The following is a 16,166-nucleotide window of genomic DNA, read 5'->3' on the forward strand; positions in this document are numbered from 1 at the left end:
AGATAAACTTTCAACGAACCTCCATATGTCCTGGTCAAAACCAACCCAAACCAGGGGTGCAGGCTCCCATCCTTCCCCATTGCCTTCTCTTAAGGGGCACACAACCTGGAATGTGTTTCAGAAACAACAAGGGAGCAAATCCAAAGTTGCAACATAGCCTATACAGTATTCAGTTGTCTGCAAACTCCTCAAAACAGGTGATACACTTGGGATAGGGAAAAAAAAAAAGAGAGATAAAATTTGTCTGAATAATGTTATAAAGAAAAGACATACAATTTAACAAGAAAGAGCTGAGCTATATTTCAAAACTGTCAAATGCTCCACCTTACTCCTGAAACTGTCCTAGGTTTAAATTTTACTAGGTGACTCGAGTAGTTAGGTCTCTGTCAGAAGAATTCCTATCTCCCAAGCCTTCCTTCAACTGTACTCAGTTCCCAAGTATTACACAGAACACAAGAACAGAAACAGTGATGCCACATTTATAAATATAAAAAAATAGTTCACCAGATAGCACTCTCATATACTGACTTTAAAAGAATGTTTCTCCAAAACCCAAATCAGGGCATCATTTTTAGATAGTCATCCGAAAAACAATGAATAGACATTCTAGCCCTTCCCACTGAGAACTAAAACATCTTGTTTTCAACTTTTAACCCTGAATTACTGAAAAGTTAATGCGTTACTCCTTCAACTGTAGGAAGGAAACTGGAGGAAAAACACCTTTTCTTTTCCCATCTCCATTTTTCTTACTTTGTTTTCATGTTTATCAGAACACCCAAAACATTCATTCTCTTTTATCAATAATTCAACTTCTTACAAATCATCCTTGAAGGCAGGACAGATTAAGGCAGCCTGGCGGGAATATACTCGCATCTATCACTAGGAGGAACATGCAATGGGAAATAAGATTCCAACCAAGCAAAAGGCTGCTTGGTTGCTTTATTCTTCCATTTGATTCTTGGGTTAACTTTACCAACTATATTCTTCAGTGCTGTACTCGCACTGTAGGAGAGGTGGGAATGGAGGCCAAAGCAGACAATTTGGGGGTCAGGGAGGCCATGTTTTCTATACAGGCAATTTCATGGGGCATTGTGCCTGGTGATGGTTGATGGTAAGTACAGGACAAAAGATTTCTTGTATTATTCCAGGATAGGAGTCCACTCGGCTGGAACACTGAGTGCTTTTAAGGCCTGAAACTACCCCAAAACTCTGTGGGCAACCCAAAGGGCCGGCAGTGCTGTTCACCTTCCCCCAGGCTTTGCCTTAAAACAGGAGAAAGCAGGTCTTCAGGGTGGAGGCAGCCCCTTGCAGGTAAAGTGATGAGCTCCCCAGGTCTTCACTGAGCTGCACGTGGGGACCACCAAGCAAACTGTTCACTTTCAAGGACTGCTCCGGTCAGGTACACACAGTCCTGTCCTTCAGGTGCCTCTCCTTATCCCTCCTGTTCTAAAAGCCTCTGGCGTGTTTCCATCACAATTTCCTCCATTATTTCTGGCTTTAAGATGTCTTTGATCTGAAAAAGAAAGGAAAAAAGGTACTTGTTCTAAGCACACCATCAAGCCAATCCAAATGCAGAAACCAAGCATGGTTAACATGAACCTTCTGTTTTCCTTTCGTGTATCAGAGGCTAAGTATTTGCAAGATATGATCTGCTAGAACCAGCTTAATAAATCAGCAAGGTTCTATGAGATATAGCTGACAAGAACAAAGATGTTACTCTGGCAGTCACTAGTAAGACAGCTAAAACTTGGGATGGGCAAGATGAAGTCCAGAGAGTTGCTGTTGTAAATTAGCCTCACCTGGCACCTCCAAACGCCCACAAATCCTTACACTGACATTAGACATTGAGAATATTACTAGCATCTCGCGAAAGCTCTCCAGACACTCAACAAGGCTGTCCACCAGATCAGTTCACACCGATGGACATGGTTAAGGTATGTGGGAGAATGCTTGCTGTCTGAGGAAACATGGAGCAGATGACACTTAAGGCTGCTCACAGATCAACAAGGAAAAGGGAAGCCCCGGGGAGAGTACCTGATGTGGAAGGGATGCTTCATAGCAATACAGGATACTGGTATCATACAGCATCATTCTCTGAGTTGCCAGCGAGACGATGCAGTTCCGAAGCCGGGAGATCACCTCTCGATCAGCAAGGGAGACAGGCTACCAGGGAATGCCAAGGGGAAGGGGAGGGAAATAGAATCAGGACCAAAAGAAGCAAATGGTTACAGCAAATCCCGGGAATCATTTAAAACTGAGGCAGCATCACTCTGGGACTCCAAACCAATCCAACTGCTAGCTCCAAGAGAGATTAAAAAGGACGGCTTCTTCAGTGGCTCTTAGGCTACTACCCTGCAACTTTGCCATCTCTGCCGAGAAAGATCAAACCGGGCGCTGATTTCATCTCTTCAGAACAAGAGAGGGCGACACAATGTTTCGATGGAAATTCAAACCAACTCAAACTATAGCAATGCGGCAGATAGAGAGCGTCCCCACCTGCCACAGAAGCACAGCACCGACTAAGTGCCGCTCCATCCCAACAGTGACAATGGCGTTTACTCACCTCCAGGTTTGCAATGAAGCCCCCTGCATCCTCTTCTTTGTGCTCAGGTGTTGGGTAGATCCAGACGAAGCCGTTGTTGCCCAGAATCACTGAGGCACCGCATGGCAAGTCATGGAAGTGAGTCTTCTGCCGTTTCACCAGGGAGGGGGAGACCTGAACCAAAACGCCCTGACCTAGCTAAAAAAGTATATCGTAAATTAAGTCACTGTAGGATCATCAGTGAGGCAACTTAAAAGCAGAGTACAGGATGTGTCCTAGTTAGACTGGAATCAGGGTCCTTGCTGTTGATAACTGCCCCTACGTGCACATACACAGTAAATACAGAGAACACTTCCGGATGCATTAAGCTGTTTACATATCCCAACAGAAGGTAACTTTCCATCTCTTCTCTTCTCTACCATTTATTTTCCTTTGCAGTCGTCTTCACATTCTAATCCAGGGCTGGTGCCACAGCTGTTAGAGAAGCTGGAGCCAATGAGGACGTGGGCTCGAGCCTCCTGTGGGTCAAGGAGCACTATTCTGTTCCGCCTTTACCTCAACCACCCATCCTGCCCACGAGATACGCCACTGGACAAGGTGACTGGCCTCGGGCTGAGTGCAAATCCATCCCTGTCCCGGCAGGCCAGCTCAAGCCCCACATCCCGCTGAGGGGGCGTCTATTACAGGACCCGGGCCCACGAAGGTCCGCACGTGCAGTGCAGCTGTGTCCTCTCCTGCTTCAGGGACGTGAGCATGATTGGCTGTAGCCACTCCGCTGAGGAGAGAGGTTTTTGTTCCACCCAGAAAATGAGAACGTTCACCCAGAGAAAGGCAAGAGACTGATAAATCATAATTTGTTTCAGGAAGTATGCTATCATTAAAAAAACAAAGGGCTTCCCTGGTGGTGCAGTGGTTGAGAGTCCGCCTGCCGATGCAGGGGACACGGGTTCGTGCCCCGGTCCGGGAAGATCCCACATGCCGTGGAGTGGCTGGGCCCGTGAGCCATGGCCGCTGAGCCTGCGCGTCCGGAGCCTGTGCTCCGCAACGGGAGAGGCCACAACAGTGAGAGACCCGCGTAAAAAAACAAAACAAAACAAAAAAACAAAGAGCCTCCACGCTGTCACCTTATATTAGAAAAGCAGTACAATTTCATCTAGAGGCTCAAGAGACAAGCCCATCTTTCCCAACAATAATATCCATTTTATTGACTGGACACGTGTCTAAGGGCTGAGGCCATCCTACTTCATCAGTCCATGACCTCCCTTTGTTCTCAGCACAAATGCAATGCGAAGCTGCCACGCCCCTTGGGAGAGAGCAGAGACAGCAGGGCCGCAGGGCCCAGGGCCCAGGGTCATAGGGGCTCTTCTGCCAGAACAGTCTCCGCAGAAAAAGGGTTAGAGTCGTCATCCTTCATGATGCTACCGGCCCTGACTGTGTGAACCAGTGTGGAGGATGCCAGCCTGTTAAGGCTTGACTTCTGGGGGGCTTTAGGTCAGCATTCCAGAGAGCACTGGGGATTGGGAAATGGATCTGAAGTCTCAGTCAGCAAATGAGAAGAGCCAGAGCCCAACTTACTTTCCCGTATTTGAGACTCCTCGTGTGCAGAGAGACAGCTCCATCGGAGAACACTGCCTGGACCTCAGCCTGGCCGGGTGATGAAGGAACAAACACTTGCACGTCACCTGCGTCCCTGGTTCCCCCCTCCATCCTTTCCTCTAATGGCCAAGAGTCCCGCCCAAAGTCGCAGACGGACCCGGAGGTCACACTGCTGTGACCTAACCTCTCCCCCTTGGCTGTCATGAATACTCTGACATGAACACCACCTTTTCTACTCCCTCAGATAAAAGTTAACATCGCAGGTGGGGTTAATGGCGGGCTCTGGGAGGGCTCACACCAAGGAGTACTTCCCAGGACTTCTGCTGCCAGTGTCCTTGTCCTCACGGTGAGACACAGCCACCCCCCGCCTCTGCAGGAGACCCTCCAACACTAGCAGATCGAGATAGCCTCATCCACCAGAGGGCAGACAGCAGAAGCAAGAAGAACTACAATCCTGCAGCCTGTGGAACAAAAACCACACTCACAGAAAGACAGACAAGATGAAAAGGCAGAGGGCAATGTACCAGATTAAGGAACAAGATAAAACCCCAGAAAAACAATTAAATGAAGTGGAGATAGGCAACCTTCCAGAAAAAGAATTCAGAATAATGATAGTGAAGATGATCCAGGACCTTGGAAAAAGAATGGAGGCAAAGATCGAGAAGATGTAAGAAATGTTTAACAAAGACCTAGAAGAATTAAAGAACAGAGATGAACTATACAATAACTGAAATGAAAAATACACTAGAAGGAATCAATAGCAGAATAACTGAGGCAGAAGAACAGATAAGTGACCCGAAAGATAGAGTGGTGGAATTCACTGCTGTGGAACAGAATAAAGAGAAAAGAATGAAAAGAAATGAAGACAGCCTAAGAGACCTCTGGGACAACATTAAACACACCAACATTCACATTATAGGGGTCCCAGAAGGAGAAGAGAAAGGACCCGAGAAAATATTTGAGGAGATTATAGTCGAAAACTTCCCTAACATGGGAAAGGAAATAGCCACTGAAGTCCAGGAAGCGCAGAGAGTCCCAGGCAGGATAAACCCAAAGAGAAACACGCCAAGACACTCAGTAATCAAATTGGCAAAAATTAAAGACAAAGAAAAATTCTTGAAAGCAGCAAGGGAAAAATGACAAATAACATACAAGGGAACTCCCATAAGGTTAACAGCTGATTTCTCAGCAGAAACTCTACAAGCCAGAGGGAATGACATGACATAGTTAAAGTGGTGAAAGGGAAGAACCTACAACCAAGATTACTCTACCCAGCAAGGATCTCACTCAGATTTGATGGAGAAATCAAAGCTAAGAGAATTCAGCACCACCAAACCAGCTCTACAACAAATGCTAAAGGAACTTCTCTAAGTGGGAAACACAAGAGAAGAAAAGGACCTACAAAAACAAACCCAAAACAATTAAGAAAATGGTCACAGGAACATACATATCGATAATTACCTTAAACGTGAATGGATTAAATGCTCCAACCAAAAGACACAGGCTTGCTGAATGGATACAAAAACAAGACCCATATATATGCTGTCTACAAGAGACCCACTTCAGACCTAGGGACACATACAGACTGAAAGTGAGGGGATGGAAAAAGATATTCCATGCAACTGGAAATCAAAAGAAACCTGGAGTAGTAATACTCATATCAGATAAAACAGACTTTAAAATAAAGAATGTTACAAGAGACAAGGAAGGACACTACATAATGATCAAGGGATCAATCCAAGAAGAAGATATAACAATTGTAAATATTTATGCACCCAACATAAGAGCACCTCAATACATAAAGCAAGTACTAACAGCAATAAAAGAGGAAATTGACAGTAGTACAATAATACTGGGGGACTTTAACACCTCACTTACACCAATGGACAGATCATCCAGACAGAAAATTAATAAGGAAACATAAGATTTAAATGACACAATAGACCAGATAGATTTAATTGATATTTACAGGACATTCCATCCATAAACAGCAGATTACACTTTCTTCTCAAGTGTGCACGGAACATTCTCCAGGATAGATCACATCTTGGGTCACAAATCAAGCCTCAGTAAATTTAAGAAAATTGAAATCGTATCAAGCATCTTTTCCGACCACAACGCTATGAGATTAGAAATCAATTACGGGGAAAAAAACGTAAAAAACACAAACACATGGAGGCTACACAATACGTTACTAAATAACCAAGAGATCACTGAAGAAATCAAAGAGGAAATCAAAAACTACCTAGAGACAAATGACAATGAAAACACGACAATCCAAAACCTATGGGATGCAGCAAAAGCAGTTCTAAGAGGGAAGTTTATAGCAATACAATCCTACCTCAAGAAACAAGCAAAATCTCAAACAATCTAACCTTACACCTAAAGAATCTAGAGAAAGAAGAACAAACAAAACCCAAAGTTAGCAGAAGGAAAGAAATCATAAAGATCAGAGCAGAAATAAATGAAATAGAAACAAAGAAACCAATAGCAAAGATCAATAAAACTAAAAGCTGGTTCTTTGAGAAGATAAACAAAATTGGTAAACCATTAGCCAGACTCATCAAGAAAAAGAGGGAGAGGACTCAAGTCAATAAAATTAGAAATGAAAAAGGAGAAGTTACAACAGACACCGCAGAAATACAAAGCATCCTAAGAGACTACTACAAGCAACTCTATGCCAGTAAAATGGACATCCTGGAAGAAATGGACAAATTCTTAGAAAGGTATAGCCTTCCAAGACTGAACCAGGAAGAAATAGAAAATATGAACAGATCAATCACAAGTAATGAAATTGAAACTGTGATTAAAAATCTTTCAATAAACAAAAGTCCAGGACCAGATGGCTTCACAGGTGAATCCTATCAAACATTTACAGAAGAGCTTACACCCATCCTTCTCAAACTCTTCCAAAAAATTGCAGAGGAAGGAACACTCCCAAACTCATTTTATGAGGCCACCATCACCCTGATAGCAAAACCAGACAAAGATACTACAAAAAAAGAAAATTACAGACCAATATCACTCATGAATATAGATGCAAAAATCCTCAACAAAATACTAGCAAACAGAATCGAACAACACATTAAAAGGATCATACACCACGATCAAGTGGGATTTATCCCAGGGATGCAAGGATTCTTCAATATACACGAATCAATCAATGTGATACACCATATTAACAAATTGAAGAAAAACCATATGACCATCTCAATAGATGCAGAAAAAGCTTTCGACAAAATTCAACACCCATTTATGATTAAAAACTCTCCAGAAAGTGGGCATAGAGGGAACCTACCACAATATAATAAAGGCCATATACAACAAACCCACAGCAAACATCATTCTCAATGGTGGAAAACTGAAAGCATTTCCTCTAAGATCAGGAACAAGACAAGGATGTCCACTCTCACCACTATTATTCAACATAATTTTGGAAGTCCCAGCCACGACAATCAGAGAAGAAAAAGAAATTAAAGGAACACAAATTGGAAAAGAAGAAGTAAAACTGTCACTGTTTGCAGATGACATGATACTATACATAGAGAATCCTAAAGATGCCACCAGAAAACTACTAGAGCTAATCAATGAATCTGGTAAAGTTGCAGGATACAAAATTAATGCACAGAAATCTCTTGCATTCCTATACACTAATGATGAAAAATCTGCGAGAGAAATTAAGGAAACACTCCCATTTACCATTGCAACAAAAAGCATAAAATACCTAGGAATAAACCTACCTAGGGAGACAAAAGATCTGTATGCAGAAAAATATAAGACACTGATAAAAGAGATTAAAGATATACAAACAGATAGAGAGATATTCCATGTTCTTGGATTGGAAGAATCAATATTGTGAAAATGACTGTACTACCCAAAGCAATCTACAGATTCAATGCAATCCCTATCAAATTACCAATGGCATTTTTTACAGAATTAGCACAAAAAGTCTTAAAATTTGTATGGAGACACAAAAGACCCCAAATAGCCAAAGCAGTCTTGAGGGAAAAAAAACGGAGCTGGAGGAATCAAGACTCCCTGACTTCGGACTATACTACAAAGCTACAGTAATCAAGACAATATGGCACTGGCACAAAAACAGAAATATAAATCAATGGAACAGGATAGAAAGCCCAGAGATAAACCCATGCAACTATGGTCAACTAATCTATGACAAAGGAGGCAAGGATATACAATGGAGAAAAGACAGTCTCTTCAATAAGTGGTGCTGGGAAAACTGGACAGCTACATGTAAAAGAATGAAATTAGAACACTCCCTAACACCATACACAAAAATAAACTCAAAATGGATTAAGACCTAAATGTAAGACCGGACGCTATAAAACTCTTAGAGGAAAACATAGGAAGAACACTCTTTGACATAATCACAGCAAGATCTTTTTTGATCCACCTCCTAGAGTAATGGAAATAAAAACAAAAATAAACAAATGGGACCTAATGAAACTTAAAAGCTTTTGCACAGTAAAGGAAACTACAAACAAGACGAAAAGACAACCCTCAGAATGGGAGAAAATATTCGCAAACGAATCAATGGACAAAGGATTAATCTGCAAAATATATAAACAGCTCATGCAGCCCAGTATTAAAAAAACAAACAACCCAATCCAAAAGTGGGCAGAAGAGACCTCAATAGACATTTCTCCAAAGACGACATAGAGATGGCCAAGAAGCACATGAAAAGCTGCTCAACATCACTAATTATTAGAGAAATGCAAATCAAAACTACAATGAGGTATCACCTCACACCAGTTAGAATGGGCATCATCGGAAAATCTACAAACAACAAATGCTGGAGAGGGTGTGCAGAAAAGGGAACCCTCTTGCACTGTTGGTGGGAATGTAAATTGATACAGCCACTATAGAGAACAGTATGGAAAAACTAAAAATAGAATTACCATATGACCCAGCAATCCCACTACTGGGCATATACCCAAAGAAAAACATAATTCAAAAAGACATGTGCACCCCAATGTTCACTGCAGCACTATTTACAATAGCCAGGACATGGAAGCAACCTAAGTGTCCATCGACAGGTGAATGGATAAAGAAGATGTGGTACATCTATACAATGGAACATTACTCGTCTATAAAAAGGAACGAAATTGGGTCATTTGTAGAGACGTGGATGGATCTAGAGACTGTCATACAGAGTGAAGTAAGTCAGAAAGAGAAAAACAAATATACTAACGCATATATGTAGAACCTAGAAAAATGGTACAGATGAACCGGTTTGCAGGGCAGAAATTGAGACATGGATGTAGAGAACAAACGTATGGACACCAAGGGGGGAAAGTGGTGGGGGGGGTGAGGGGTGTGTGTGATGAATTGGGCGATTGGGATTGACATGTATACACTGATGTGTATAAAATGGATGACTAATAAGAACCTGCTGTATAAAAAAAATAAAATTCAAAAATTCAAAAAAATAAATAAATAAACAAAAATATAGATCAGTGGCTTTCAAACTTTTCTTCATACAACCCACAGCAAGAAGCATATTTTACTCAGAGTACATGTATGTGTGTTTGTGTAAGCAACTGAAACAAAAGTTTTACCAAACCATATCTTTCTTATAGTTTCATTAAAAAAAAAAAAAGTTAACGTCGCTAAGAAAATTTGAGCTAGCTTAAAGCATGGGCCACTGTAAGTTACAAGACCCAAAGACATGACTGAGCAGCAGCAGGTCTGAACAAGAGCTGGAGGGTCAGCTGGGTTAAGGAGACAGAGAAAGGCTGTAGCAGAGCCCTTCACACTCAGTCAAGGACTCAGATCCCTGCCAGGATTCCATGTTTCTCGTGTGGGAGACCTACAGTTTAAGCCCCAATTACCAGCTCCACAACAAACATAAAGATGCTAGAATGCAAGGTACAGGATACACTGATAAGGTCCCCTTCCTGCAAGAAACCTCTCATCGCCAGCTCATCCTCTGCAGATCTTCTCCTCTGAAATACACAAAGAGATGGCCACGTTATGGAAGTCAGATCCTAAAGGAAGATCTCTCTCCATCCGTCTCTTCTCTTTCACTTCCTCCCGAGATCTCTGAAGGCAGCCACAATGTTCACACACCAGAGTAGGTAACCTGTACCACTGAAGGAAGACAAAGTGACAACCACTACTTTCCGTCTTACAGACCTTCCCACGGCTCCTCTTCTCCTTCCTCTGAATGATATTCAAACTCCTTACGTGATATTCAAAACCCTCCCAATCTAGACCAGGCCTTTTCCGCGCTTACCTTCTGTGGCGGCCCTCCACGCTCCAGCAGAACCAGACTGCCTCCAGCTTGACTGTATCTTTGCTCACACATTTCCCTTTATCTCAGATTCCCTGAACTCATCATTAAAATTCTACCCATCCTTCAAGGATCAACTCTAACACTCATCTTTCCTATGAGCTTCTCTCCAGGAACTTAATCACTCCTTTTGTACAATCACACGCCTGTCTATTCTTGGACTGCCGGGTATTCAGACCAGTTATCTCATATCCCCTGCTAGTCTAAGCTCTTTCAGGAACTCAGTCGTGCCTCCTGGATCTTGGCATTCTCCAGAGAGCCTAGCACAGTGAGCCTCTCTATAGATAGATGCTGGCCTGAAGGTAAAGCGGAACCACTGCGTTTTATAAAAGGAGGCAGCTCAGGTCCTGTGGTTGTCTGGAATAATCAAATGCCACTCAATTCATGGAAAGCTAATCTAAACACAACTTTTCAAGGAACACTTTCACTGAGCAAAGCTGATACACCCAGAGAAGGAAAATTATTAGCACCAAGCATCTGAGAGCTTCTCTCAACTCTCTTTTGGGATCGCTCCCCATGGACATTCCAGATCCTACCATATACCGGTTGCTGCCTAAGTTGGGAGGCCTGGGCCAAGTGAAAAGCCTATGTGTATGTACATCAAGGCAGCAAACTTCACAGCAGACAAACAGGAGTAAAGGTGGCAACCTCAGGGTAAAGCAAAGTTCTCTGGTGGAGCAAAGGACCCCAGAGCTCTCGCCAGCAAACTATACAGTCCCAGCCGCAGACCCTTACCAGCTCTCCTCCGGGAAGGTTCATGGATGAGAGAAGCAAGACTGAATCCAGCCTGGAGTTGGTCTCCACCTTCCACCTCTTCTGTTGAACCTACAAACAAAGAAAGCCCACACCTGGACACATACGCCAGGGGCCAGAGCTCACACTGTAAATGACCAATAATTCCAAACGTAATGAACTGTTTACATCAAAGGTCACAGGAGAGCCAAACACAACGAATGCCTAGTTCGCATAAATGCATGTAGAATGACTATGCCATTCATTAGATCACCAGCCTGCTTTTACTTTGTAAAAACCTTGTAAAAACCAATCAGATAGACTTTACCTCTGTGATTCTCCCCACTACAATGTCTCCCACTTCACCATTGTACCTGAAAGATGAAACAGAAGGCCCTCCATCAGTGAAAAGGCTTCATTACAAGACCAAGTTACCATCTGAGATTTCAGTTAGACAGGGGTGAAGGCCTTGATGAGGCACCACATTTAGTCAATTCACATAGTTATGCTGTTTGGACTTATTCTCAGGAACTGATAACTTCAAACATCCTGTATGTATAAAGTCTCCGTTAACTAACTATTCTTAAACCATTTATTGCAAACAGTTCATCAAGCCTGAAACCCCTATTTTGTTAATTACATGAAAATGAGGGACTTCCCTGCGGTCCAGTGGTTAAGACTCTGCCTTCCAATTCAGGAGGTGCGGGTTCAATCCCTGGTCGGGGAACTAAGACCCCACGTGCCGTGGGGTGTGGCCAAAAACTTAAAACAATAAATAAGAAGAAAATGATAAGCATGGAATCTTTTCTGGTGGGCTCTGGAACACAGATGGCTTCTGCGTCAGCCAGAGGAGGAGAAAGGAAAATGAGACAGGACGCCGCCCAAACCAGCCTGCTCACTGCACCCCCACCCACTGGCTGCCTATCTCAGGCCCCTCTGCTAGTTCCTCATCCCAATTCTAATGATGACGTGTCCCATGTCGAAGGCGCAGTCCCTGGACCTCTTCTCTTTTCAGCCCATACTCACTTGGTGAGCTCATCCAGCCTAATGGCTTTAAATACCACTGATGAGTATACCACTCCCCTCAATTCCAGAATCTAGTCAACTGCTGGCTACCCAGCATCTCCATTTACGTGACTAATAGGAATTTGCAAAAGTAACACACCTACAACAAAGCTTTCCAGCAGCCCCCTTCACTCCCCCATAGCAAACTGAAACTCTCCCAGTTGTCATGAGCTCAGGAAATGGCAACTCCACCCCTCCAGTTGCTCAAGCCACAATCCTTGGAGGAACCCTTGATCTCTCTCAATCTCTCGCTCTCTGTCTCTCTCTATCTCTCTCATGCTCCAGGACAAGTCCAGCAGCAGATCCTACTACCTCTAACTTTCCAATATAGGCAGAAAATAAAAGGCATCCAAATTGGAAAGGAAGAATATCTCTTCTCACAGACATGGTCCTATATATACAAAATGCCAAAGAATATAAAGTCCAACAAATTTTCATGATTAAAAAAACACTCAGAACACAAAACATACTCAAAACAGTACATTATTAATCTGTCTCCCTAACCCTGTCCCTATCCCCCCACCTCCCCGGCCACCCACAGCAGCCAGAGTGATTTTATTAAAACAGAAGTCAGGTCATGTCCCTCCCTTGCTCCACCTCCTCCAGTGGCTTCCTAGATTACACAAAGTGGAAGTCGAAAATGTTTACTGTGGCTACAAGGCAGACAGACTGCCCACCTCACCTCTCTGCCTGCGTCTACTCCTACCCCACTGGCTTACATTCTGGGGCTAACCTTCATTGAGCCCTTCTAGGTAGGAGGCTCTGTGTAAGTACTTTACGTGCACTGTTTCAATGAATTCCAATGAAAATCCTACAAGGTAAGTCATGCTAGGTCTCATTTTGCAGAGGAGGGAACCAAAGTTTGGAGTGGTCAGGAAACATAGGGAAACTTCTGAAGCCCACGCTTACCTGTAGTCATCTATACCCTTCCTATAGCCATGTTCCCCAAATCCCAGACCTACAGAATGATACAGCAGGCCGGGATGGGGATGGAGGGTATGTCGTGGCAGAAAAGACCTGGCTGTGCAACTCGGATGCCACAAGAGAATACACACCTTTTGTTCTCACCTGGTTTTCAAAGCTTTCACGCAGACCAACTTGTTTACTCTCTCCACAGAGCCAGCCACAGATGCAATGAGCTTCTCTTCCCCCATATAGGTCCCATGGCCCCTGTTGCAACAGGAAGATACAAAAAATACCAGGGTAACACTTGAGGTGACCTCTCGCATCAAGACCAATGTGTTCCTCAAACCTAACAGACTCCTCCTGCCTTAAAGGCAGGCTTTTGCCCTGGTTGCCATCTCTTCCTAAAACACTCCTTCTTTAGACAGCTACATGGACATCTCCCTCATCCTGCTCAAGTCTATTCAAATGTCATTTTCTCCACCAGGCCTTCCTCGACTATCCCATTTATAATAGTCACCCACCCTGGTGCTGCCACCACTACCATATCCCTACTACGCTCCACTCACCCTGCTTGGTTTTTAATTTTTTCTATTGCACTTATCGCCAAACATTCTGAATAACGTATTTGCTTGTTGTGCTTATTGTTATCTGTCTCTCCCAAAGAGAAAATAAACTTCACCAGGACATTGATTTCCACTTTGTTCACTGTCGTACCCCAAGCACATGAATGCATGAATAAAGGACTGAATCTTAAGATTTCCTGGGCTCCAACAACCCCAAACTAAGAGATTAAAGGGCAACAGTATAAATGCTGTACCTCTCCTGTATGTACAAGTGTACCCCCTCCCCCCAAAAAAAGGCTGAGATAACCACTAGTATTTCTCTATGATGGTGACAGAACGGTGAGTTTTGCTTCTTTTCGTAATCATTACCTAATTTAATCCTCACAACCTTATCGAATAGTTAATGTTATTATCACTAGTTTACGGATGAGGAAACTGACCTCGGAGAGACAGTACAGCCAATAATACTGTGATGGCAGCAGGACTCGAACTCCAGCTGTCCAACTCAAGAGCCTGCCCTCTTAACGACCACATACGGTACTGCCCTCAGTTTCAAAGGCGGGCATTTGAGTGCATATAACAATGTATTTGTACGCCCTAAGCCCAAACAATGACTCGTTCCAAAACCGTAACCCCTGGCTAGGACACGACGCTGAGGGATAAGGGGCCCAAGTCAAAAACGCCCACCGTCTCCCCGCCGAAAATTGTTAAGAGGCCTCAGCTCCTAACCCACCCCAGTTTTCCAAGTCCTCAACGAGGAAGGCTCAGGATCTGGGCCTCAGGCAGAGGACCCACGAGTCGCGCCCACCAAAGGTCAAGAGAGGAAGGTTTCGGGAGACTGGGGCAAATGCAGACAAGGACACACAAGATGCAGGGAGTAAGAGGTCCGAAGCCTAGAAACCTAGGCGACTGAGATGCTCAGCAAATGTGTCCCGGGTACCACAGGAACTTAGATGCAAGAGAGCACAGGCCCGGGTTTCACGTGGAGAGCAATGTAGCCGCCCCTTGTGGCCCAGAGTCCCCCACGTCCCCACGTACCGCATGAAGCCTGTGTCCGTGGTGATCGTGTCCCCCGGCACTACCAGGTGTTTTTTCGTCTCACGGCCCAGGGTCTCGCTAAGAGGCTTGCGAGCGACGGGTAGCCTCATCTCCATCGCCATCTTGACGCTAATAACCTGCGCAGGCGCAGCCCGACTCGGACTCGCAATATCCGCCTCCGCAATTCCCGTCCTTCGCTCTTAGGGGCGGGGAAGGGCGGGGCCTCAGAGGAGCGGCCAATGGGAACTCACGGTCTGGCTGCCATATTGACTATTGTAAACCATTAGGTTAACATGAAGGGAAGGAAGGAGTCGAGTTGCCATTTTTATTATTGGCAAGGCTGCCTTTGTGGAGTAATAAAAATATCAAGTTGTATGATGTATTGACTTTTCACCAAAACTCTCTTGTACTCATCGTCCCAGTTATTGTTTCACAGTGTTAGAGATAATTGAGAAATGGGCCTCAGAGTTTCCTTCCAACTCTAAGCTGCTAAAATCTAATTTTGGGAGGACTTCCCTGGTGGTACAGTGGTTAAGAATCCACCTGCCTAATGCAGGGGGACGCAGGTTTGAGCCCTCGTCCTGGAAGATCCCACATGCCGCAGAGCATTGACTGTGAGACAGTCAACGTCACAAGCCCATGTGTCACAACTACTGAGCCCGTGTGTTGCAATTACTGAAGCCCGTGAACCTAGAGCCTGTGCTCCACAACAAAGAGAAGCCGCCGCAAGGAGAAGCCCATGCACAACAATGAAGCTTGTTGCAATTAGAGAAAGCCCGCGGGCAGCAACGAAGACCCAACAAGGTCAAAAATAAATTAATTAATTAATTTTTTAAAAGTCCTTATCTTTAAACGAAGACCCAACGCGGCCACAAATAAATTAATTAATTTTTAAGAAGTCCTTATCTTAAAAAAAAAAATCTAAATTTTTGGGCATGAGATTGCCCAGAGGATTAGGAGGGGGGATATACAGAAAACACCATTTGGACAGAGAGAAGAGCCCCTTTTCATACTGTTACTAGTGGCCCCTGTGTTCTACATACTGCTGCCTCGTGGGCGCTGGTTCAGCACCAACTATCACCTACAACCCCAAACAACGCTCCAGGTGCTGTTTCCATTCTTTCTCAAGTGAGCTGATTTCCCTAGTATTTCTTTTGAAAGAACAAGGAACCATCTAAGACATTCAAACCTTGCCAGAAGGATGTATTTGGCAGGGAGGACAAATGCACACATGATACGAAGATCTTCACTTGTATTTACTCATACAGTGAATTGAGCCAGGAGCTGTTCTAAGGGTTCCGTGATGAACAGATAGATGGATGTGTGGCTTTACCTATGGGCCAGGAGCATTTCCCTCATTTCTCTCCCTGCTTCCCACTACCCTCTCCCTCACCTTTCCCCTGCATGGTTTATA

General features: G+C 44.0%; 1 protein-coding gene across 1 annotated transcript; it reads right to left on the minus strand.

Annotated features, from left to right (window-relative positions):
- Positions 1-463: 463 nt before the first annotated feature.
- On the minus strand, positions 464-14,886 carry EXOSC2 (exosome component 2). The gene is made up of 9 exons (XM_060154053.1): positions 14,753-14,886; positions 13,314-13,415; positions 11,509-11,554; positions 11,184-11,273; positions 10,036-10,101; positions 4,118-4,186; positions 2,564-2,740; positions 2,035-2,163; positions 464-1,513 (listed from the first exon to the last, which is right to left on the minus strand). The coding sequence occupies exons 1-9, from the start codon at positions 14,872-14,874 to the stop codon at positions 1,433-1,435; spliced, it is 882 nt and encodes a 293-aa protein (XP_060010036.1). The 5' UTR covers positions 14,875-14,886; the 3' UTR covers positions 464-1,432.
- Positions 14,887-16,166: the final 1,280 nt, after the last annotated feature.

The sequence above is a fragment of the Lagenorhynchus albirostris genome, chromosome 7 (genome assembly GCF_949774975.1).
Source record: "Lagenorhynchus albirostris chromosome 7, mLagAlb1.1, whole genome shotgun sequence".
Taxonomy (NCBI): Eukaryota; Metazoa; Chordata; class Mammalia; order Artiodactyla; family Delphinidae; genus Lagenorhynchus; species Lagenorhynchus albirostris.